This window comes from Leuciscus leuciscus, assembly GCF_965113295.1.
Source record: "Leuciscus leuciscus genome assembly, chromosome: 20".
Lineage (NCBI taxonomy): Eukaryota > Metazoa > Chordata > Actinopteri > Cypriniformes > Leuciscidae > Leuciscus > Leuciscus leuciscus.
The window spans coordinates 22,203,456-22,227,366 of NC_138744.1; the positions used below are offsets into that span (position 1 = coordinate 22,203,456).

At 38.8% G+C, this 23,911-nt stretch overlaps 1 protein-coding gene across 1 annotated transcript in view; it reads right to left on the reverse strand.

Moving 5' to 3' along the window:
• stk31 (serine/threonine kinase 31) overlaps positions 1 to 23,911 on the reverse strand; it is a 62,216-nt gene that overhangs the window by 15,742 nt on the left and 22,563 nt on the right. The window contains exons 2-19 of the mRNA XM_082150522.1: positions 20,266 to 20,349; positions 20,121 to 20,160; positions 19,971 to 20,023; positions 19,744 to 19,839; positions 19,603 to 19,674; positions 16,692 to 16,850; positions 16,237 to 16,556; positions 15,528 to 15,687; positions 14,161 to 14,286; positions 13,933 to 14,045; positions 7,932 to 8,088; positions 7,609 to 7,734; positions 4,000 to 4,182; positions 3,497 to 3,613; positions 3,168 to 3,287; positions 2,521 to 2,652; positions 2,239 to 2,340; positions 1,899 to 1,979 (exon numbers count right to left, since the gene is read on the reverse strand). Of these exons, the coding sequence (XP_082006648.1) occupies positions 1,899 to 1,979; positions 2,239 to 2,340; positions 2,521 to 2,652; positions 3,168 to 3,287; positions 3,497 to 3,613; positions 4,000 to 4,182; positions 7,609 to 7,734; positions 7,932 to 8,088; positions 13,933 to 14,045; positions 14,161 to 14,286; positions 15,528 to 15,687; positions 16,237 to 16,556; positions 16,692 to 16,850; positions 19,603 to 19,674; positions 19,744 to 19,839; positions 19,971 to 20,023; positions 20,121 to 20,151 (2,148 nt within the window). The 5' untranslated portion in view covers positions 20,152 to 20,160; positions 20,266 to 20,349. The remainder of the gene's footprint in view (positions 1 to 1,898; positions 1,980 to 2,238; positions 2,341 to 2,520; positions 2,653 to 3,167; positions 3,288 to 3,496; positions 3,614 to 3,999; positions 4,183 to 7,608; positions 7,735 to 7,931; positions 8,089 to 13,932; positions 14,046 to 14,160; positions 14,287 to 15,527; positions 15,688 to 16,236; positions 16,557 to 16,691; positions 16,851 to 19,602; positions 19,675 to 19,743; positions 19,840 to 19,970; positions 20,024 to 20,120; positions 20,161 to 20,265; positions 20,350 to 23,911) is intronic.

Genomic DNA, 23,911 nt, shown 5'->3' on the forward strand with positions numbered 1-23,911 from the left:
AATGTCTTTTAATTTATTATTTGTTAACATAATTTTAATTTATTATAAGAAACCCAATTTAAGTAAATTTCACAAGTTTATTGCATTGGCTATTTCTAGACAATTCTAGACAAACTTTTCTAGTATCTAGACAAATATCTTACTCTTACCTGACACTGATATAAAAATATGCAGTTTTCGCAGTTTCCGCGATTTGGCTCTATTTATTGATTGTATATGTTACTTTTTCATTGGATAATGAAATTTCAAACTAAATGAAAGCATGCCGAAAAACAGTAGGTAATTTGCTTTGGAATTTTTACTGAGGTTGTGTGAGAAACACAGACTTGGCAGATTCGGACAGGATTAAAATCGAAAAGTACGCCTGTGAAACACGAATTTCTCTAATGACCCCCTGGAAAACTATTCCCGTCTGAACAGGGCTTAATATACACATAGCTGAAGCGGACTGATATCGTCTTGGTCTGGAGAGAGGTTTTCGTAAGGTAACGTGACAAGTAACGTGACAATGGCTCTCAATTAGAGCGTGCTGCAGTTCCATATTTTACCACAGATTTACATTGGAAATTTGTGGGGTGCTGTAGAGCTGGGTAGGACTCAGGAACCCGCTGCCCCTTTAAGGATCATAATACATGTCTGCCGAAGCCATATGTTCAATTTGAATATATCCTGCTCACTTTACGATTTAAAATAGTGTAGAAAATCCAAAAATATTAGTTACAGAATGCTGAACACGTTTACAATTTACTATTGATTCAGTTTACATAAAGGTCTTTGTTTTGGATGAATATTTTGGTGGGGCACGCGGAGCCGCAAACCACAATCCCACTCAAAACCATGTCTGAATCCGAAATCGCCCCCTAAACCCTCATTCACTATTCCCTACGTTAGTCCACTAATACTGTTCACTTGAAGGAGTGAATGAAAAGGAGTAAGCGAATTCAGACAGCCGTTGAGAGTACATCGACTGTACACTCGTTATTGCGGTGCAATGTGGGATTGAATAAGTGCACACAATAACGTCCACTATGGTTTCGGACACCACCTCAAATGGCTGTCCCCTCAAATAACGCCCTATTTGAGGGTATATGGGGCGATTTCAGATTCAGCTCATGGCTCCCTTCCTAGACCTTTGGGGACACTTTTACTGATCAGCAGGTTCAATATGGTTAGGGTTAAGGCCAATTTATACTTCTGCGTCGAGTGTACGCCGTCGTGAGCATTTATACTTCTGCGAATGTCTGTGTTGCTCTGCAGTTACACCGCCGAAACGCTAGTTGGCGCGGGTGGGTTTTAATGTTCCAGTTCCACTGTGTTTACATTCCTCGCGGCTGTTTTGAGTTTAGGTTTCTACGAGCAATGGCGACTGAAGGAGTCATACAGATGGCTGTATTTCCGCACTTCTTCAAGCAATCTCTCAGTCACTTGGTCTGTTTCCATGGCTCTTCACTGATCTTCGGAATTTAAAAATGGCGGGCGGGCGGTGCAGAGTGCAGAAGATCATTCCGGAAATGCGTAGGAGGAAACGCGATGCTATCCAGCCGACCAATCACAGATCTTGCGGTCCGCGTCGCCGCGACGCGTAGTTACATTTTTGAGGAGGTGCGCGTCAGGGTACGGCGAAGGGTACGACGTATGGTACACGTCAATGCGTATGCTACGCCGTACCTTCTACGCGAACCCGACGCAGAAGTATAAATTGGCCTTTAGGGATAGGTGTAGGGGAGGGCTTTAGGGACAGGGACAAGTAATGTCCCAATACAGCTATTTTCCATTAGTGAAAATAGCATCTTTCACTATTTGCACTTAGTGTGTACATAGCAGCTGCCTAATTTTAAACAATGTACATTTTTAAGCAAAACTAGAGGCTTGTAGGTACTGACAAAACAAGTACTCACCATATAGCCATAGAGATCGGCATCAGGAAAGATCATTGGTAACTCAGGAAAGCCTCTTTTCACCAGGTCACACAGCATTATCTGCACATCAGCACATTATGGACATTTCAGGCATTAGATAAAAAAACAAATAAGGAACTTATTAGCTGCAACCTGACCTTCATTATTCAAAATATATAAAACACATTCAATGTGTATATAATGCGTGTTAATTTTTTACTTGTATATTTTTATCTACCATAATTCAGCATTGACATTTCTATCCCATTACCTGTATTTCATTGCCAACCACAGGTATAAAGGCATAATGTGAAAGATCTTTAAACACATCTAAACATACATATTGCTTCTTCTCTTGGCTGATTTCTTGAAAGAGAGCATTCCTCGTCTCAGCGATCTCCTCCTTCTTCTTAAGAATCTCTGGCAGGTCCAGCTCTTCTGCCTGAAGGACACTCAAACTGATAAACGGATCATTTCCATCGGATGTAATCCGCATAATGTAGTGTCAAATAAAAATTAAACCAATAAATCAATATTTAGCCCCTGGTCATCTGAGATCCCAGTGCATTTTGTGAACTGTGGCCCCACCATGTGGTTTGTCAGAGCACAGGACTGTTCTCACCTCCTCCATACAGCTGACCTCAACCAGTTTCCAGCGCAGCTGAGATCGCAGGCTCCGGATGCGCTTCTTCACTGCAAACAGTTCGTCTGCTTTCGGAGGGCCGCTCTGCCACTGCTGTAATTCCTGCTTAAACTGCAGTGAAACGTCATAGACTTGACAACTGATAAATAAAACTGATAATGAAAATAATCATGCAGTGCATACACTAAATATTAAGCAGCACAACTGTCTTCAACATTGATAATAATAAGAAATGTTTCTTGAGCATCAAATCAGCATATTAGAATGATTTCTGAAGGATCATGTGACACTGAAGACCAGAGTAATGATACAGAAAATGCAGCTTTGCCATCACAGGAATAAATTACATCTTAAAATATCTTGAAATAGAAAACAGTTATTTTAAATTGTAATAATAAATTGCTAAATTATTCATTCACAATATTACTGTTTTTACTGTGTTTTGATTATTGATTATTTTGATCAAATTAATGCATCCTTGGTAAGCAGAAGAGACTTCTTTTGAAATGCTAAGAAATCGTACACACCCCAAAAATTTGAACGGTAGTGTATAAATATGTATACATCTAGAGATCAGTTCTCCAATGAATCCGCTTTTCTGGTCAGCCACTCAGAGAATCTCTTACCTTTGTGTTGAGTTCGTACTTTTGCCTGATCTCCTCTAACAAACTTTGTTCTCTCTGGATGTCTCTCATGGCTTTGCGAAAGGCATTAAACACGATTTTCCTTTCTTGATTGTCTTGTTCCTATGAAAAAAGTGGGAAACAAATTTTGCATTCAGTAATACAGTAGTAGCTTGCATTTCACACTTCTGTTTATCTAAAATTGCACTAAGGAAAGCCCCTCTGGATAAAACCTGAGGGATAATAGTGCCCTTGCTCAAAAGAAAGGGAATGCACAGGGAAAGGTAGACATAGATGAGCAGAATGTGGTAGATCAGGATAGAAACTCTTACAGAGAATTCAGTACTGAGTTCTTCACACAGGGCATTGTCAGCATTCATCAGGATCTCATCCACACTTTCTGCAACATCATCTTCGGTCACTGATGTTTTCTCCATCAAACACGAAAACTGAAAATCAACAAAGGCTTCATCTTATGGCTTTGAATTAAGTACCTTGATACAATAAACCATAGCTGTGTCCCAAATTACACATTATACACTTTGTACTTATGCACTCAATGTACATGTATGAATGGTTATTTTGTCATTCAACATCAGAGTCTGATGTGCATCATACAGGTATATAAAGTGCACTTTTTCTTTTTGGAATTTTCAGTGTGAACAAACTACATGTACTATTTATACTACAAAAAAAAGCATAAAATAGTGCACAAGTACACGGATTGGGAAGCACCTCATGCCTATCCTTCTAAATTAAAAGCCAATTTGGCCAAATAATTACCTAACAGTAAAAGGAGACGTGAATTTTCTGAGGTTTACATGAACTAACATACCTTGCTAAGCCTGGTTGCCCAGCCGCTAAGAGCAAGGAGAGCCTCATCTGTAGCTTTTCGTACGTTTTTGATTTTCTGTTGTTTGTGCCCCTTCCACTCACAGAACTTCTCAAAAGAGTACTCTTCGGTCTGCTCCGCCAGCATAACAGAGCTAAATATTGCAGTCAATGATGATGCAACTTCCTGTAGATGCAGACGACACCATTTAAAATGCAGTAATGAAAACCTGTAAGGTCAATCTTTACATTCTATATGCAGTTTGACTGATATTTTAAACACAAGACAGTCCTGGGGTCAGTTCTTCGTACCTCGCTTAATACATCTGAGATGATTTAACAGATGCCAGATCATCCATTCGTGATAATTGATCTCTGGCTAATTTGGTTCTTCAAACGAATTTGCAGATTTGATTAAAATATCTAGATTTAGTTGTCGGATATTACTGAGTGTTATTGTGTTCATTGGAAAGGACAGATATATCGATACTCGAAACCATGATCAGCAATCAGTGATTGGCTGGCGTCAAGCGCCATCATATAATAATCAAAACAGGAAACAGCTAAGCAGGCAAAATGACAAAGTTGTAATAGATAAATGAAGTGTGTAAATGTTTGTTACACAATTCCAAATTATTTTCATTTTTCATGATTTCTAGTATTTGTACAAGCTTTTTTATCAGTGTCAAGAGTAGGGAATTGTAATTAGCAATTCATTTAATTTTACATGTGTAGTGGATAAAGCTTCTTAAAGGTTGTATCAGCGATTTCAGGCCCAAAAGAGGCCCAAACATAAATTATCACATTCATCTAATCCATGGGTCACCAAACTAAGGCCCGCGGGCCGAATCAGGCCCGCCACCCCCTTTTGACTGGCCCCCCAGCCCCTCTGCCCCCCACTACTTGAACCGGCCCTATGAGGCAATCCCCTAAAGTCGTCATGGCCTATTATATAAATATAAATAAAACTTGTGTGCAAATTAATTAATGCAATGCGGAACTTATTTTTTTATTTGCATTAATTAACAAATTATGCATTAATTTATTGCATTAATTAACAAATTAATTAATGCAATAGCTTTCCTGTAGCTCAGTGGTAAGAGCATTGCGTTAACAACGCAAGGTTGTGGGTTCGATCCCAGGGGATTGCACATACCTATGTATAAATGTATAGGATAACGCAATGTAAGTCGCTTTGGATAAAAGTGTCTGCCAAATGCATAAATGTAAATGTAAAATGGAACTACTGTTAGATACGCGGGTTCTTTAGGGACACCTAATCTGTAGCTCTGAAGCTCTGAAGCAGGCTGCGATGTTAAGATTGCAATGCTGGAATATGTTGAGAGAGGTGTGTGCGCGATCGAAAAGTCGCAAAGTGTTTACTTATATTTGTGTGTGTGTGTGTGTGTGTGTGTATGTGTGTGTGTGTGTGTGAGTGAGTGAGGTGCGGACGCGATCAAACAGTGGAAACAACAGTAAAAACATACTCCGTCATTTTGTTTATACAGGACATCATTCAAACTGCAAAGTGTTTAAGTTACTGTTAATTAAAATTTTAAAGAAAAAAAATATATATTAATCTGAAATGTAGCAAATAAATTTTCCATTCATTCAGGTACAATTACCAAACATATCTTAAGGTCTTTTTAGTCTTTTTATTAATTTAATTAATGAACTAATTATATAAAACTATTGTCAGTGCACTACAAATAAACCGGTTCTATGCCTTTACTTTATTAATAAAACTTATTTAAAAAAAATACAAGGCTTAAGACATTTATTTTCATTTGGTGGAACAGCCTGAGACATGCACAAGCCTTCTGCATTTTTGTTTTGCTTTTCCCTCCATTGTACCGAACTCGTACCGAACCGTGATGTCTGAACCGAGGTATGAACCGAACCGTGACTTCTGTGTACTGTTCCACTCCTAATAGAGAGTGCAGAGTTTTCAAAGAACAGTGGACCAACGATTATTTTTAAAGTGAGGAATAACTTTAATTAAAACAAAGTGTGAAGACTCGATTACTACTTTTGCAAACCACTAGTAAAGATAAACAAATATGTGCCAGGAATCAAGTGTTGATATAGTAGTGTGGATATAGTAGTGGGGATGGCTGTGCCAGGCTAGTAATCTCTACTACACAATGAGGCCTGCTGGTGGTCATTTTGATCTGGGTCATACAATTCTATGTTATATAGCTGACCCGGCCCCCCCATCACAGTCCGGAACGATAATGTGGCCCCCAGAGAAAAAAGTTTGGTGACCCCTGATCTAATCTTTCCTAGCGATCCGCTAGCTGCCCGCCCCATAAGCAGGCATGGTTTCATAACAAATGGTTTCACCAACCACTCAAAACCAAAATAAATAGTGTTCCAACCAATCACCGACAGGGGGTGGGTGTTGTGAGGTTTTGCGCTCGTGACTCCGACTTCGCGTGCAGCCGTGCATGAGCGCAAAACCTCACAACACCCACCCCTGTCTTAAAAACAACCTTTAAGGGTCAATAGATAGATAGATAGATAGATAATTTTATTGTCCCTTAACGGGAAATTTGTTCTCACAGATTATCATACAGCACACGCAACTGGCATGTAACAGCAACAACAAAACACATGTAACAGCAACAACAGAAACACATGTAACAGCAACAACAGAAACACATGTAACAGCAACAACAGAAACACATGTAACAGCAACAACAGAAACACAAAAAAGTGAATGTTCAACTTTGTAGCCTATTAAGGATTGAAATTGCAGATGGTACAAAGCTCTTTTTGAAACGAGCCCTTCTCCATGTTAGGGTCCTGTAACATATTTGTAATGGCACAGCAGACACCAAGTTATCTGCATCTCCTGCACTGTATCAAGCCAACCGTATAATAGCGGTCACCGTTCAAATAATGCATTGTTCTCTATGTAATGTGTGTAAGGCAAGGCTCCAATAAAATTGGTAATTATTCCCTTGCAAATAAATCTCTCAATGAGTAATATTGGCTCTGTCTATAATAGACTACACAACATTATAATTCTTTTCAAACTCATTATAAAAAAATTATTATGTATATAAAAACATTAGTTTCCCTAATTCAATAGTGTGCTCTTTTTTCTTTTTCTTTTTTTTGTATATTGTTTTTTTTGGCTATTTATGCCTTTTATTGTGACAGGACAGTAGAGAGTTGACAGGAAGCGAGGTGGGAGAGAGACGGGGGACGGGATCGGGAAAGGTCCACAAGCCGTGACTCGAACTCGGGCCGCCCGAGCGCAACGGCGCTACATGTCGGCGCGCTGACCAAGAGGCCATCGGCCCGACTCAATAGCGTGCGATTGTAAGAAAATAACAATGGCTGGGACAGACTACAGCAGAGTAGGCTCGTGGAAAAGAGGGGTCAAGAGAGACCGAATCCTAGATTTAACCGTTTCAGACACTGAGTATATTGAGAAAATTGGATGCATGTAAACCTATTGTAGGAGACCTCCAAAACAAAATTAGGAACCTTTAATATAGTATGATAGGGGCACTTTAAAATGAAAACTGAAAATATCAAAAAAATACCATAATGGTATAAATAATCGTAAAAAAAAAAAAATCCTAAACATTTCTTCACTGCATACCTTCAGCTTGTCCAAGCGTTCACTGATTGGCAGCTTGTCCACCTCTTGGAGGAAGTGGTCTACAGCAGTTAAGAGAAGATTACGGGCCTCATTCCTGCTGTTCACCAGTGACTCTATTTCTGCCATCTGACGAAACACACACAAACATCTTATAAGCAATGCCATCGCCAACAATACAACAGGGAATTCCTAACAACAATAGTTCACACAAATAGCAATATTTTTTATTAAAACTCTCTTTTTTGAGCAACAGAGACAACATTCTCTTACACGTAAACTCATTTTATTCATTCTTTGATCAGGAGAATGTATATTTTACTCACGGTTTGACAGCCTCTTAGATTCTCCAAGATTTCGTCATAAGCTTTCCACGCAAGCTCCAGCCTCTCTGAGCTCAACGGCACTGAGATCCTGTAATTCATGATGATGGTGATGGACTCCAACAGGTGATCTTCATCAGCGGAGCATGGATTACTCTCCCTGAGGTTCAAACCCACAATAATGGCAAGTGCATCTCTGAATCACCAACACTTATACATTAAAACCAATGATAACTTTTCAACAAAAAAAAATAAAATAAAATAAAATTAAACAATTTTTGTTTTATTTTCTGAAGAAAACTGCCCATCTCTCTACTTTGATTCTAGGGTATTTGGTAGGATAGTTTGCACTGTGTTCTATGTGTTTTTTAATTTGTTGCTATGAAGTCGCTAGGGATTATATCGCCCCTTATGCAAAAATTGTGACAAAAAGACACAATTGACCAATCAGAATCAAGTATTTTGCCTTAGCAAGCAACACTAATCTTATCTATAAATTACAGAAACGTCTGTCTGTCTGTCTGTATGTCTGTTATTCGCATATCTCTCGAACTGTTAGTCCGATGGATTTCAAACTTGACAGGTGTCTCGCTACGGGCACAAGTAAGTGCAGTGCCAAGTTTGACGTTGTTTGGATTAGAAAATGCAAAAGATATCGGTAAATATATCGGTAAAAGAAGCACTTAGAAGGTACTGGTTTAAAAATAAACATTCTGACATTAGAGGGTTGTATCGGTCAAAGAAGCCCCAAGAAGGTTGTGGTTTAAAAAGAAACATTCTGACATGAACACTCTGTCAGCTACACTGTTTACTTCTGAATATTATATTTTATTCACGGCCATCATTTGTAGTAACTTATTCACAAACTGTTTGCTCAAGTGTAGCATTTTTTCGGAGCTCACTGTGTAGCCTGCACCCTGAATCGTCGAGTTCACTGTGTAGCCTGCTCCCTGAATCGTCGAGTTCACTGTGTAGCCTGCACCCTGAATCGTCGAGTTCACTGTGTAGCCTGCACCCTGAATCGTCGAGTTCACTGTGTAGCCTGCACCCTGAATCGTCGAGTTCACTGTGTAGCCTGCACCCTGAATCTTCAAGTTCACTGTGTAGCCTGCTCCCTGAATCGTCGAGTTCACTGTGTAGCCTGCACCCTGAATCTTCAAGTTCACTGTGTAGCCTGCTCCCTGAATCGTCGAGTTCACTGTGTAGCCTGCACCCTGAATCTTCAAGTTCACTGTGTAGCCTGCTCCCTGAATCGTCGAGTTCACTGTGTAGCCTGCTCCCTGAATCGTCGAGTTCACTGTGTAGCCTGCTCCCTGAATCGTCGAGTTCACTGTGTAGCCTGCTCCCTGAATCGTAAAGTTCACTTTGTAGCCTGCTCCCTGAATCGTCGCGCTTATTCATTTGTGGATGTTAACTGAATCTGTAAGTCACCTACGCTGTTTACTACTTCTGTATATTATATCTATCTATAAATTACGGGAAAGTCTCTCTGTGTCTGTGTGTGTGTGTGTGTGTGTGTGTGATTCGTATATCTCTCGAACCGTTAGTCCGATGGATTTCAAACTTGACAGGTGTCTCGCTACAGGCATGAGTAAGTGCAGTGCCAAGTTTGAATTAGAAATGCTTTAGAAATGCAAAAGATATTGTTAAATAAATATCGATAAAAGAAGCACACACTGGCTTTTGCCTCTCTAGCCGCTGGCCACTCCCCCTCTCACACTGCACACTGAGTGAGCACAGCTGGCCACTCCCCCTCTCACACTGCACACTGAGTGAGCACAGCTGGCCACTCCCCCTCTCACACTGCACACTGAGTGAGCACAGCTGGCCACTCCCCCTCTCACACGGCACACTGAGTGAGCACAGCGCAGGACCAGAGACAGAGAGGGTCGAAGAAAGCAGCGGAGCTTAAGTAGCATTTTCTTGGAGTTCACTGTGTAGCCTGCTCCCTGAATCGTGCAGTTAAATTGTCCACATTTATTGTATGTCATTATGTCAGTATCAGTGTGATGGCTGCTGGTCTTTCAAAGAAGGGAAGCTAATTTTTGGCCTACATCATAAAAATTGTCCATTTATTTATGCATAAATTCTGCTCTATGTTCCTTTTCAAGAAAATGCTCTGTGACCCTGTCGCACAACTAGGTGTACAACTATAATACTAATAATAATAATATTTTTCTAATAATTTTTTAATTATTACTAATAATAATATAAAAAAATATAAGTAATAATATAATAATAAAGATATAAATGTATAATTGTGTGAAATGTATTATGAAAATTGGCTAGTAATTTTGACTAGAAAATACCAAGAGAAAGGTTGCAGCAGTTAGTCTTTCGACTTCACTTGCAAAATCCGCAATGGGACTGAGCTCGAATAGCTTCAGCATCAGCGACTTTTTATTGTATGAAATCGCTGTCAATCAAAAGGAGATGCAGCCTTTCGACAGACCCTCCAATCATCACGCAGAAGCCCGGAGTCCAGGCCAGCCCACTCCTCCATTCACCTCCAGAGACGCTGAGCGTCCGTATGCGGGACATAATCGCAGCATTTATCCAATGACCATCTAGTTTCGAAGCACTGAAAAAATCTGTTCAAAGCAGCCCCATTGAAGTCAATGAACGCTGGGCTTCAACAGGGAAATGCACTGACGCTACGGGAATGTATGATAAGGAAATCGAGTCAGCCGACCCACTATATGTAACGGATTCTGAACGAACTCGTCTTTGAGATGAACGTGTTCTAATGCATTTTTAGTCAATAAAATGTTAACACAATAGTACATATTTGACCATAATTTTTTTGACATTATAGGGGAAGCCGAGCTTCCCTTGCAGTCTTAAAAAAATCCCCACTGGTCAGTATCAGTATTTGCTTTCTACCATGCACAGGGCCTGAATTTCATTTTGGAAAATGGGGGGAAATCCCCCCTTAGGTGATTCTTATGGGGGGGGAATTTTTTATTTGAGGGGGGAGTTTAGACTTTTTTTTTTAATTACATTTATCTCGCCTAAATGTATGCTCACTCATCGCATTTTTACAATGGGGTAATTTTGTTCTTAAGAATTTACACAACACAAGGAAGCTTGATTTCAGTCTTTGAATTAAATTGAAAAAAGTAGCACAAATAAATACAATAGAATAAAGATACCAATAAAGAGAAATAAAGAGAGAAGTTTTTGCTTAGGTCTAACACTAGTATTCAGAAATACAGAGACTGAATAAAGTAATCAAATATAAAATAACACTGGGTAGTATTTTAGTCCTGACTAAATTAAATACATAGGCTATTAATCCTGATTCCTTAAAATGAAAGCTATGTTTTGTTGTTTTGACAACCAAATTAATGACAGACACATATGGCTGCTGTCCCTTTAAGAGCTAGTGCACGGATCCTGTGTTCATTATACGGTCATGTGCGATTTATGCTTAAGACATAACCGACTGTGTTTAGAGGATACTCACCAAGACCGAAATTGACATAATTTTCGCATGTTTTTGACTGTTAAAGCGATATAATCCACGAAAAATTACTTTTGTTACCCGCGAGCTGTGTGTGAGGCGGCTTTACTCTATGTATGTGTGCAGAGAAACATCTCTCAGACAGCGCGCACGTACCGAAGAGTTTAAAATCGCGTGAATGCTTAAACTGGTAAGACTTAAAAAGACGTGCAAAATGGTAAACTTTAGTTACTCATGATGCAATGCTGGCCCGATTATGCAAGTGACAACTCCGTCTATCCCGACTCCCGAAACGCGAGAGTGTATTATCGCCGCCTGCAGCGCCTAACGAGCTGATAGAAGACGCGGCACCGCTGAATCACTCACGCGGTTTGAGAAATTGCGTATCGCAGACAGTTTTAAAATGACTGATTTGATTTTATAATCAGTGTGGATTAATTTACTAATACAACCTACAGGCTAAAGTGAATCAATGTTTGCGGGAATTTCCCGCATTATAAGTGGGAGACCTGCGGGAATTATTAAAATTATGCGCAATACCCGCGCCGAAATTCAAGCCCTGCATGCACAAATAAAAATGTTGCTGAACTTTTGCTGTGTAACTGTAACAATGAGCACTCAAACACACCAAACCAACAATTACTAAAAACACACACAAAAACTGATTTTGCACAGGCACTTTGCACTTCTCCCTGAATCGACGCGCTTATTCATTTGTGGATGTTTACTGAATCTGTAAGTCAGCTATGCTGTTTACTTCTGAATATTATATTTCATTCTGGTGCGCTTAACGTTATCGCTACTGTGTAATAGATTCCTATGGTATTCACCAACTAAACATATCCTATTCAATGCGTTCACAGTCTCTTTCACAGCCATCATTTGTAGTAGCCTATTCACAAACTGTTTGCTCAAGCATAGCGTTTTCTCAGAGTTCACTGTGTGCTTTCTACCATGCACAAATAAAAATGTCACTGAACTTTTGCTGTGTAATTGTAACAATGAGCACTCAAACACACCAAACCAACAATTACTTAAAACACACTCAAAAACTGATTTTGCATGGGCATTTTGCACTAGTTATTAATAAAAATACAAGTGACCATCAGAGGATACATCTCACCTTTTGGACCTTGATAAGCCCAAATGGGGAAAAAAAGAATTATGTTGAATGTAAAAGCTATCTATGAAAACCCAACTTTAATGCCTGGCTCACACTACAGGGGTTTTAAAATCCTAACCGATTGTAAAATCTGGTTGCAGCACACACTTAACGAGAATCATTGCAGATTTTCTTCCCTCAAATCTTAAACATGCTCACACTACAAGATTTGAAAATCGCGGCGCATCACACACTACAAAATGTTATTAAGATTATCGTGCCAGAGGAAGCGCCTCACGTGATCTCAGCAGATCTGAAGCAGAAAAGCATGTAAACACAATATCTGTACTTCATATCAAGTCATATTTGTGAAAAGCTAGCCATGACCAAGGAAAGCTAAATCTTTCAAAAATCATCCTTTTAAGGATATATCTAATTAATGGCGTCAGCACTGGTCAATACAATGAATCAATGCCATTGATCATGAAGTGACGCATCAGCTTCAGCGTTGCCCATGCGCCACATTGCTGTTCAGCTGAGCCTTGTAAAGTGGAGCTCAAAGTTTAAATTAAATATTAAAATAATTAACAGCTTGTTTCATTACATCTATCTTTGAATCCATCCGCATTTTTTTTTTACATTTCCGATGAATGAACAGTTCAATGACTGAGTGACAGCCTGTCTAGAATGCGCAGAGACTTTCAATGCCAATACTGGTGAAATATCAGCAGAAAGCCTCTCGTAAAGTGAGATTCAAGGAATTAACTGTTATATAGCAATGACTTAACAAGCTCATTGTCAGGTTTATGTTGTGTTTATTATATTATATGGACCCGACCCTTATTTTGACATTGTATCCTCATTTTACTCCACTTCGTTTTAACGCGCTTTTTAGTTTCGGTTTCATTACTGAACATGTACTCGTCTTCGTGCCTGCTGACCACAGCGTAACAATTTTTTATTTAGCAATAAATAAATGGAGATAAAAACGCATATCGAGCTGTTGAGTCACTCAAAATTACCTCAAGGGAAATTCCTTCACCACGACAGCCCTACTTGTTTCTTATTGGCTATTTTGACAGTACTGACGTAATCACAGTCTTGCTCATCCCGATTTAAAATCCTAAATATCAAACATGTTTGATGTGATCGGGGTGAGCCCGATTTATGTGAGAGCAGATCGGGAGGTGAGAGATTCGATCTGTGGACGCCTCACATAACCAGATAATCTGCGCTGAACATCGGAACCGATCAAGGTTTTTTCTCCAATTCTCGGGACGGGAAAATCAGGGATAAATCGGCCTAAAACTCCTGTAGTGTGAGCCAGGCATAAGTGTCTACATTTTGAATCCGAAACACTGCCCAATTATAGCAAGTATGCATTAAGGTACAGAAAACAGAAAAACTATTATTTGATAAGAAGAAAAAAATCATTTTGCCTTAGTTTCCTCAGAGAATCCACTTTCTTGGCCAGCTGGGAAATTCTGCTTGCAACTGTTGTAGGATGTTTATGTTCAGTCTCCTTTGTCTTCTCATAACTCTCCTTCGCTGTCTGCAAAATATGAACAAACCTTTATAAGATAAACCGGTGTCATAGCCTAAAACACGCTGAACAATCAACCAAATAAAAAAAAACACATGTGTGAAACAGCTCAAGTCAAGGTCACCTGGAGCTCTAATTTGGCCTCCTCTAGCTGCTGCCCCAGGAGAGATGCATGCTGCTGGATGGCACTTCCTTCCTCTTTTAGCATCTTGATCTCTAAGTCCTTCTCATTGATCACCTCTCTCATCCTCTGGGTACACAAAACAGCACACAGGCCACAGATGATCTCGCATGTAACCAGGGTTTTCACTTCAAGTGTGATTTCTTACATGCAGCATAATGATAATGAGAACCAAGCATCAATGTACATACATACACTACCATTCAAGAGACAGTAAGAGTTTTTTAATGTTTTGAAAGAAGTCTCTTATGCTCACCAAGACTGTATTTATTTGAAAATATAGTACAAACAGTAATATTGTTACAATTCAGTCTTCAAATGTAATATATCCAAAAAAAAAAAAATATTGTGAAATATTTTGACAATTTAAAATAACTGTTTTTTATATTAATACATTTTTAAAACATAATTTGGGCAATTACTCCAGTCTTCAGTGTTACATAATTTTTCCAAAAACATTCTAAAATGCTAATTTGGTTCTCAAAAAACATTTCTTATCATAATTATCAATGTTGAAAACAGTCGTGATACTTCTTTCAGGATTCTTTGATGACTAGGAAGTTTTAAAAAAAATAGCATGTATATGAAACATATCCTGCAAGTGAATGTCTTCACTTAAAAGCGTCTGCTAAATTATTGAATGTAAATGTAAATAGAATTATTTTGTAGCATTATAAATATCTTTACTGTACCTTTTGATCAATTTAATGTGCTCTTGTCGAATAAAAGTATCAACTTATTTAAATCTTACTGACCCCAAACTTTTGAATATTAGTGTACATTGAAAAAAAATTCTGTCTTTAAATATCTTGAACGCTGAGCAATGGAAAATCAATGGTTTTGCTGCAGGACCCAGATATTATATTTGACATCAACTAGCAACAATGTTTATTGTACAATTGTAAACTAAATGAATTGTTAGATTTAAAACATTAAACTAACAGTGAATAAATAATTAGTTAAACATATATGTAAATTAAAATAATAATTACATATAATTTAAATATTTAAATTTTAATGATTAAAATAATAATTTGAATAAATATTCAAATGCATAAAAATTTGTTCAATATGTTGGTCTACATTATTGGTTTTCTAAATTCACACCCTTAAACATCAATAAAAAAATATGGGTATTTTCTTCTCCCTTCTGAAAGTTGACGGGGTCTAAATCTCTCTGAATATTTGGCTGGCAGATTTGACCATTGGGAAAATCTACCAGCTGAGGACCACTAATTTATAATGATTAGATGTGCTGTGAATGTGGTGATAAAATGAACCTTTGAGAGAATGAGAACGTGTCACCTCACCTGGAGTTCAGACTCGGTTTCATTTGCCATCTGCTCAGTATCCTGAGAGCACAACTGCTGTCCATCTCCACCTGCCTTTGAGGCCTTGATCTCAGTAAGAGATTCCTCACCAACATTCATTTTCTCCACAGGCTGGAGAGCAATGATGCTTTTATGCTCCCTACAACATGTAGAAAAACATGGATTCATAACTCAGAACATTCATCAAGATATTTTCATGAAGAGCATATCGGTGCTACATCCCACTGCCATAATAAAAGTGAATAGAAATGTTATCCTTAAAGTCACCATGAAATCAAAATGGACAATTCTTTTCTTTTTTTTTTGTGGAATATTTTAGTGCTTAATATAAATGATTTATCTGTGCACATAATTATTTTATTTTTTTCATGTGCCCTCATAATCTTTAAATAAAATAACTTCCCCTCCCTCTTCTCTTCTTTGATGACTCGTTTACTGGCGCGAGGGCGGGGCAACCTGTCATTCACATGACATCACAGCAAAAACAAACCACAACCATCCAATCAACTCCCCATGGACAAAATCAACTCCCGCCCCACATTTTTTTCTCGTTTGAGAAACTGTTTCACTCGAATACCCGTCAAAATAGAGAAGAATAGTCTATCGCAAATTTCTTTTCATGCAGTCTTTAAGCACAAACAACAAGAGGTAAATGCTTCTAATATTGTCTGCGTCTCTCAAAACTTACTTAATAACTTGAGGTTTCTGGTCTGAGAATATTGGCCGCAATTTCGGCATGCATCCCAATGAAGAGCCAAGTGTGTCCAACTCCCCCGGGGGGTTCCTGGTGGGCCATAGTCCTGTGCGCTCCTGCAGGTTTCCTGTGGGAAGGGAGTTCTCCCTTTTGCCTGGGAGACTGACTTTGGCCAACTTAAATTTCAACAGCTCCTCACCAATGTCAAGATTCCCCTGGAAGGCTTCAACCAGGATGGTTCCATCAAAGCAAACTGACTTTTTATGGACACGCAACTTTTTTCCATGAATAATGTTGTGAAGGAAGGACTTCCCCTAGTAGTGAACAATAAATCCAAGTCTGAGTGAACATTTCATTTCACTACATTTCATGGTAAACAAATATTAGATGCATTTAAAGTCATATTTATAGGTAAACGGACCATTCTATAAAACAGTTGTGTCAGATACCTGCGAAAAAAGAGGGGAATCTTGCTCGCTTGACACATGAAAGCCCCAGAACTTGTACTTTTTTGCCAGTCCTGTTGTCTGCAGTTCTTCAGGGAGTTCAACTAATTCAGACCGACTGACAATCTCCAAATTTCCATAGTCAATGTACGAAATATAGAACTGAGCAGAAAAGAACAATTAAAACCTTACATGTGATATTCATGAGAACCACATCAGTGTTAAAAGAATGAAAAAAAATTTTTTTTATCTTTGTATCTTTGTCCACTATAAAAAAAAATGACACCATTTGCTTTTGGTCACATTAATCACAGGTGACTTCATCTGAACAGGGTATTTCTGTAAAGTCATTGGTATCCTTCCATTTTTGTGTCATGATGCATTTACACCAATTTCAAAATAAGGTCTAAGGCCACTGTAATATCATCCAATAAAACAAATAATTCTGATTATAGAGTGCAACAGTACCCGCCCACTTTTTCAGCGGCCTTCCGGAATCATTTTTTGGGGTAAATTTTTCCCATAGGGATTTTTAAAAAAGCATAATTTTAAGAGTTATAAGCCATGAACCTAACCAACCAGCTACGAGGCAAATCACAACATTAAAAACTTTGATTTTAAGCAAAAAAGTATTTGAAAATTAGACAAAAGACAAAGCTGCAAGACTGTGTACTTAACGGCTTTAATAAGGGAAAGAACTACAATCCCATGAAGCATTGAAAATTACAATCTAACTAAAAATGATGGAGAAATATAAAACTATTGAACAATATATTTTGTTTCTTGAAAAATATGCAATATTTAAGTCATTTAAGAGTGTAGCGAAACATTCAGTTTAGAGTGTAGTGATTATTCAGTGTGTCATGAGAGTGAGTAGCCTGGAAATCCAGACCTAAATCTAAAAGATTAATGGTCTGGCGTCGACTAATGCAAATCGCCCAGCTCGAGGGGCGGCACCAAGCGTGTATTTGAAAATCTCACTGAACGCAATTGGATAACACTACGACCAATCACAACAATAAACCCCAGCTACCAGCGGAGCTAACTGGTAGATTATACTCTTGCCGTATCCGGTCGGCAAAACAGCAAAAACGTCCTTCTTGCAAAGGAACGAATCGAGCGGCGTCTTCTGTTCCTGTGTTAGATAAAAAGCCAAGTCTAATGGTGCGTTCACACCGGACGCGAATAGCGCGTCAGGCGCGAGTGATTTCGATGTTAAGTCAATGCAAAGACGCGTTACGCGCGTAAAAAATTCCTGCAGCACGAATGAGGCGTAGAGCACCTCCATTTATCATCAATACAAAAATAAATTACAGATTATGTGGGTGAGGGCGCGGGTGAACCTCGCTTCGATGCGGGACAACAGGTCATTAAACTGGGCGCGAGACAGGCGGAAGCACCGCTGATAGCGGCCGTCACCCAGGCGCAGCTCCTTGAGCAAATGAAAAGTGAAACTCGCCAAACTGGGTTCGCCTCCGAAGGGTCTGGTGGACCCAAATACGGCGACGATGATCCCTACGCCGCTGTTTTGCTCTCCAGAGCAAATACAGAGCGGTGACTCTCTCGATAAATGATCGATCAACATCAGATATCTTGTAAAAAGATGGCCGCCAACGGGTTTCGAAACTTTTGCTTCTGACGCGCGTAAATTTCGCTTCAAACTTTTGTTTTTACGCGCGTAAATTTCGCTCTTGACGCGCGAATGGATACAAAGTGGTCAAGCGTATAACTACTAGACGCGGCAGGCGCGAATTTGACGCGCTATTCGCGTCCGGTGTGAACGCACAGTAACTCGTTCATTGTAGCGGCCAAAGCCATTTCAAACAACTGGTATTCATCCATAGCCATCTTGCAATGTTTACTAATGACTTCGACGTCACAGCGCTGTTGTCATCTGTTTAGCTCACCTCTGGCCTGCCTATATCAGATAACCCGATGTGATTGGTGCAGCTCAGATCGAGCGGCATATTTAATGAGCATCATTACTCGACACCAGAGTAACTCGCTGAGCAAATTCAACTTGTGCTCTCGCGAGAACTCTGGATTACCAGGGTAGGGAGTGAGTGGGTGCTAAAGTTATTTTGGCAAGATTTACTTGTTTCTATTCTCTGATTGGTGGAGATTTCTCTGCAGAATCATGGGTAATGTTAGCCTGGTAATACCAAACTCTGCTACTTCGCTTTGCTTCGTAGACAGAGTCTGGAAGGGCATCATTGAAAAGCGTTTTCTTTCTCGCAGGGGGGCGCTTGTCTGAAGTTTAAAATCATTGGTTACCCGTAAGCCAATCACATAACGTTTTGTTATGACGTGTGTTATGCGCCAGCTCAGCCACATCGAACTTCCACTGTAAACACATGTATGATGCGAAAACAAAACCATAGAGCGAAATACCGGAGTGAACATGGCTGTGAACGACTTTTGCAGATTATGTGAAGTAAATCTACGCATCCACGGTACAATCAGCGTCTACGTCACGGCTCTCAGCCCGCCCTCTGTTCGTTGATTGGCCGGCTGTTTTGAGGCCGGAGGAAAACTGGCAGATAGGTCGCTATCTCAGACTGAGAACAGAAGCGAACTGAAATTGAGCGGATATACGAAGTCTGACGTAGTCAGGCTAGGGTAATGTCGTTTTTCAGCAGGAATTCCACTGTTAAACATGATTATTTGAAATATATTGTTGAAATAATATGGACTTGGAGGCTTAAAAAAAAAAGCAAATATCATTGATTAGCAACCTCGTAGATTAAAGTAGATCTGTCTTTAGGTTTATAAGTTATTGTTTAAAATCAATTCCCGTATGGAGAAAATGAATGGTATTTTTACTTCCAGAACCAAACTGTTGCACTCGATTTCTTCCCAAATTGAGGCTACTATCTGATTGGTCCCTTCTTGATTTACTCAGCTTTTTACAAACCTTGTCTTCTGTTTGCTGTTGCACTGTACACCTGTACCAGCACTTGTCCTCTGAATATCGTGCCCCATAGACCTACACAGGAAAATGGAGTAAAGAGTCAGATCTTGTAGACCTTTCCTATTTGTCCATTATATTACTTGCCTTGTGTGAACTTGGCCTTCCCATCAGTATAGGCGCGATGGGGCATTTTTCTGTCAGCATAACATTGATCTTCTCATTTATTTTGTCTGTTACATTCTGATGAAACAAAGACCAGCATATGGATGAACATACTGCATATTCTGATTTTCACATTCTGAAATGTTTCAATACATTTTTGGCTCACACTAGCTTAACATGTTAGCGTAAACAGTAAATATTAAGCTTACCTGAGCCCAAAACGTGATGGCATCCACAACATGAGTGACAACCACGAGTTCCACTGGATAAATAACAATGATAAGCAACGCTCAAACATCAGCTTGTGTATAAAAACGGACAATGACGAATCGAAAACCAGGAGAAAAGCTGCAACTTACTTTTTTCAGGCTGAATGCCGGACTGATCCATGAGATATGCCTAAAGTCAACAACGTGGCAGCCGTTATATTAGTTTTAGTTTTCCACGGGTCTCCATTTGACATTAATGTTAGTTTTATTTTGAATATAATGTCGTTCGTCTTACCAATGTTTAGCGACCTGCTAACGTTACTGATCCCGTTGCTAATCCACACAGGCGAACGATGTTGTCAATCGATTGCAGTATGTTCTGTAAAGTATAGCAAGAAATGTATTGTTAAACATGCAAATTGCAAACCAATTAATCCGTTTTAATAATGGGTAAAGTCACCAAAGTTTGTAACTTAGCCTACAGTGGTCTGTCTCAGGTGTTGTCTAGTGTTTCGCCCTTCAAAGTAAACGATTGAAGAAGCATGCAATTTTAATATAGGATATTGCCAATTATAATTTTAACTGCAACTAAATATTATTTTAGCTAAGTGTAAACTAATAATTCGGATTTTTTAATAAAATCGAATCTTTGTAGTAGCGACGTCCGATTTGTGAACAACTCGTTCGTTACTCGGATCTTTTCAATGAATTGCTTGAACCGGTCTGAACGAATCGATCTCGAATCATACTCAATCGATCCGAGCAGTTCACAAATCAACAACCTAGAACTGAACTAGCCAAAATTACTGTATCAAAGTGATGATATTAAACAGTCTTATTTTAAAAAATAAATAAATAAATAAAACTCTAATGCGATAAACAGCAATATGCAAAAATATGGATCTATGTTGAACTGTTCGAAGGAACCGATTTGAATGACTCAGACCCAGCAGTTGACCAGTAGGTGGCGAGAAGAGATCGTAGCTTTTTTATTTTAATTAAGCAATTCATTTAAATGACTCATGCAAGAAAGCAATTTTTTCGGCTAAACATCTCCTTTAGCGCGTTATACAATACAGACTGTTTCAAAGCAGCTTACAGTAGCCTAACAAACAGGAAAATACTCTTGAATGATGCAAGAGCCATTCCACCGAATGGGTGACCATATTATGTATAAAACACATGAAAATTTATTGTAAAATACATTTTATTATTAAGCAAATTGTCCAGCACATTAAGCTATACCTGCAAATTTAAAATGTATAATTAAAAACATTAATAACTAGAATACCCAAAAAATAGCATTTGTTACATGTCCAGTGGGGACTTTTTTTTTTTTTTTTTTTTTTGCATTGTTGTGTGACTTTATATCCAATCTATGCTTTAAATGTTGTTGTTTTTTTTTGTTTCACTGAGAAGGTCAATCTCAACATACTGTCCTGTTACCTAAATTATTTCTTAGATGTTATTTGTTTATTTTAAAAAATATTAACTTTTGGTAAGTCACTAGAATTTGCTCAGTGTCCTCATGCTATGTGGTCATATGTCTGTATTTGATGACTTTTTCCTTAAAAACTCAATCCTGTTACTTTCAGCCCTGTTACTCATATGAAAAATAACAGGAGTGAGTTAAAGTAACAGGAGTGAGTAGAGTCCTCTGTTTTGTTGATTTAATACTGTAAATATTAGTTGATATAATTCACCTGAATTATGAGTTCTAAGGTTGCAATTACTTAAATTGTAGACATTAGTATTAGTTTTACGATGTGAATGCCATACTTCCAGGGAGCCAGTCCATCACGAAGTGACTTAAACATTTTGTCTTTCTTATATTTTGTAGAAGATGGAGAGAACCCATACTATGCAGGTGCCAGAAACACCCGCCCATGGCATCCTGCAAGGGAAGGAGCGAGACACACCCGCAACCTTCTGTGTTCTCCCTTTTTGTCTTAACTTCCCTGTTTCTCCCTTCCTCTCTCTTCTTATCTCTCTCCTTCTTTCTCTTTCCACCTCCTTCGCTGTGAAGTACTACTAGCACATAGTACATCACTTCATCACAGACATCTTATGCACACACAGTCATGTACACTCCCTCTCATGCACACACATATGGATACTCATTCCTGTTACCCAATGTTCATTCTTCTTTTTTTTAAATGTCTTAAAAAATAAATAAAGTTAAACCACTGTTTTTATCAGTTTTGTTTGGTCCATCATTTATATAATTGTTTAATAAATTAAATTATATTAAAAAAAAAGATAAATTTGAGACTTCGGTCTTCTTTAAAATGAAAAAATGGCTTTGTGTTTTTTATTAAAATACACCTTCCTTAATATATATATATATATTTTTTTTTTTTCACAAATATCAATTATTTGAACATAAAACCAACAATTTCTTTACAATAAACACTTTCTTGTGATGAAAACAAAGGAATTAATTGACATGCTTTTAAACATGCTTTTTGAATAGTTAAATATCTGTAGTATTAGATTCAGTGTTGAAAAAAGATTAAAAAAATTAAGTTTAATTTTGAAGAGTTACAACAAGCAAATGTCACCCATTCAGTGGAATGGCTCGCAAACAGAATTGAATTCTGCTGTAAAGTAGGTGTCATTCAGCTGAAGTAAGTTCAGTGTTGACTCAGTTCAGTTAAATAACTGTAAAGTTCATCATGAAATAAGTCCAATTCAGCTATAAACAGCTCTAGAGTTCAAAGTGAGTAATGGCAAAAGTGTCATTATTAACTTTGAGTCAGTGTCAGTTCAATAACAGTGTCAATGTTTCAAAATGGTCAATTATGAAGTCAAATCAGCTCTAAAGCAGTTCTACAGATATCCTCCAGCTCAATTCAGTTCAAGTTTTGTTCTCATCCAGTATAGTGTCAGTTCAGTGAAATCAATAATATTACTGATTAATTAGTGTCCCCAACTAAGCAAGTCAAAGACAACAGTGATAAGGAACCCCGGGGTTCAGACAGGAGGATTCAGGGAGCGGCTATGGAGAAATCCGGCACTCTTTGGAAGAGTGATATAGGAGTATGTGGCGCTCATTTCTCCAAAAAGGACTACCCAATAGTATCCAACTGCAGAACCACAGATCCAAACGTCTCGGGAGTCTCAGGGCAGCCGCACCAGGCCAGCAGTCTCAAACTGGAAGTTAGGGAGGATATTGTAGCTTCATTAAGAAAAAGGATTAGTGGTGGGTTGGGGTTAGGCATTTGCTAGGGTGGAGTTTATAGTCAAGTCAAGTCAGCTTTATTTATATAGCGCTTTTTACAATACAGATTGTATCAAAGCAGCTTCACAGTGATAACATGAAAATAATACAACAAAGTTTGTTTCTAGAAGATAATTGCGTCATCGTCTACCTTAAATAAGGCAGATCAATAATATTGTTGAATATTAAATGTCCCCAACTAAGCAAGCTAAAAGCCAAGGCAACAGTGGCAAGGAACCAAAACTCCATCAGGTGACAAAACGGAGAAAAAAACCTTGGGAGAACCCAGGCTCAGTCGGGGCCAGTCCCAACGAGCGAACAGTGTATGATTATGATTCAGGCAGCATTACAGGTCAGAAGTCAGATTGGATCAGAACATTCAGAATATTATCCAGTTTCATCTGGTTGGACGACGGAGTCATCACGCCGGTATGGAGATGAGTTTGTTGAGGATCAGTGCCGATGGCAGTCGTGTCGATGAGGCCTTCACAGGGCTGATGAGGCTGGCACTTCAGGGATGCGTCATGGATGGGTCCAGGCACTGTCCACCATCTGATCTGGATACGGCCCGGGTCCGGCTGACTTCAGTAAACCTCGGAATAAACAGAAAGACTAACATTAGCGTAGATGCCATTCTTCTTATGATGTAAAGAGTACATCAGGTGTTATGGGAAGTGTCCCCGGTTCCGGCTGACCTAATCTATGCAGCTAATAATCAATT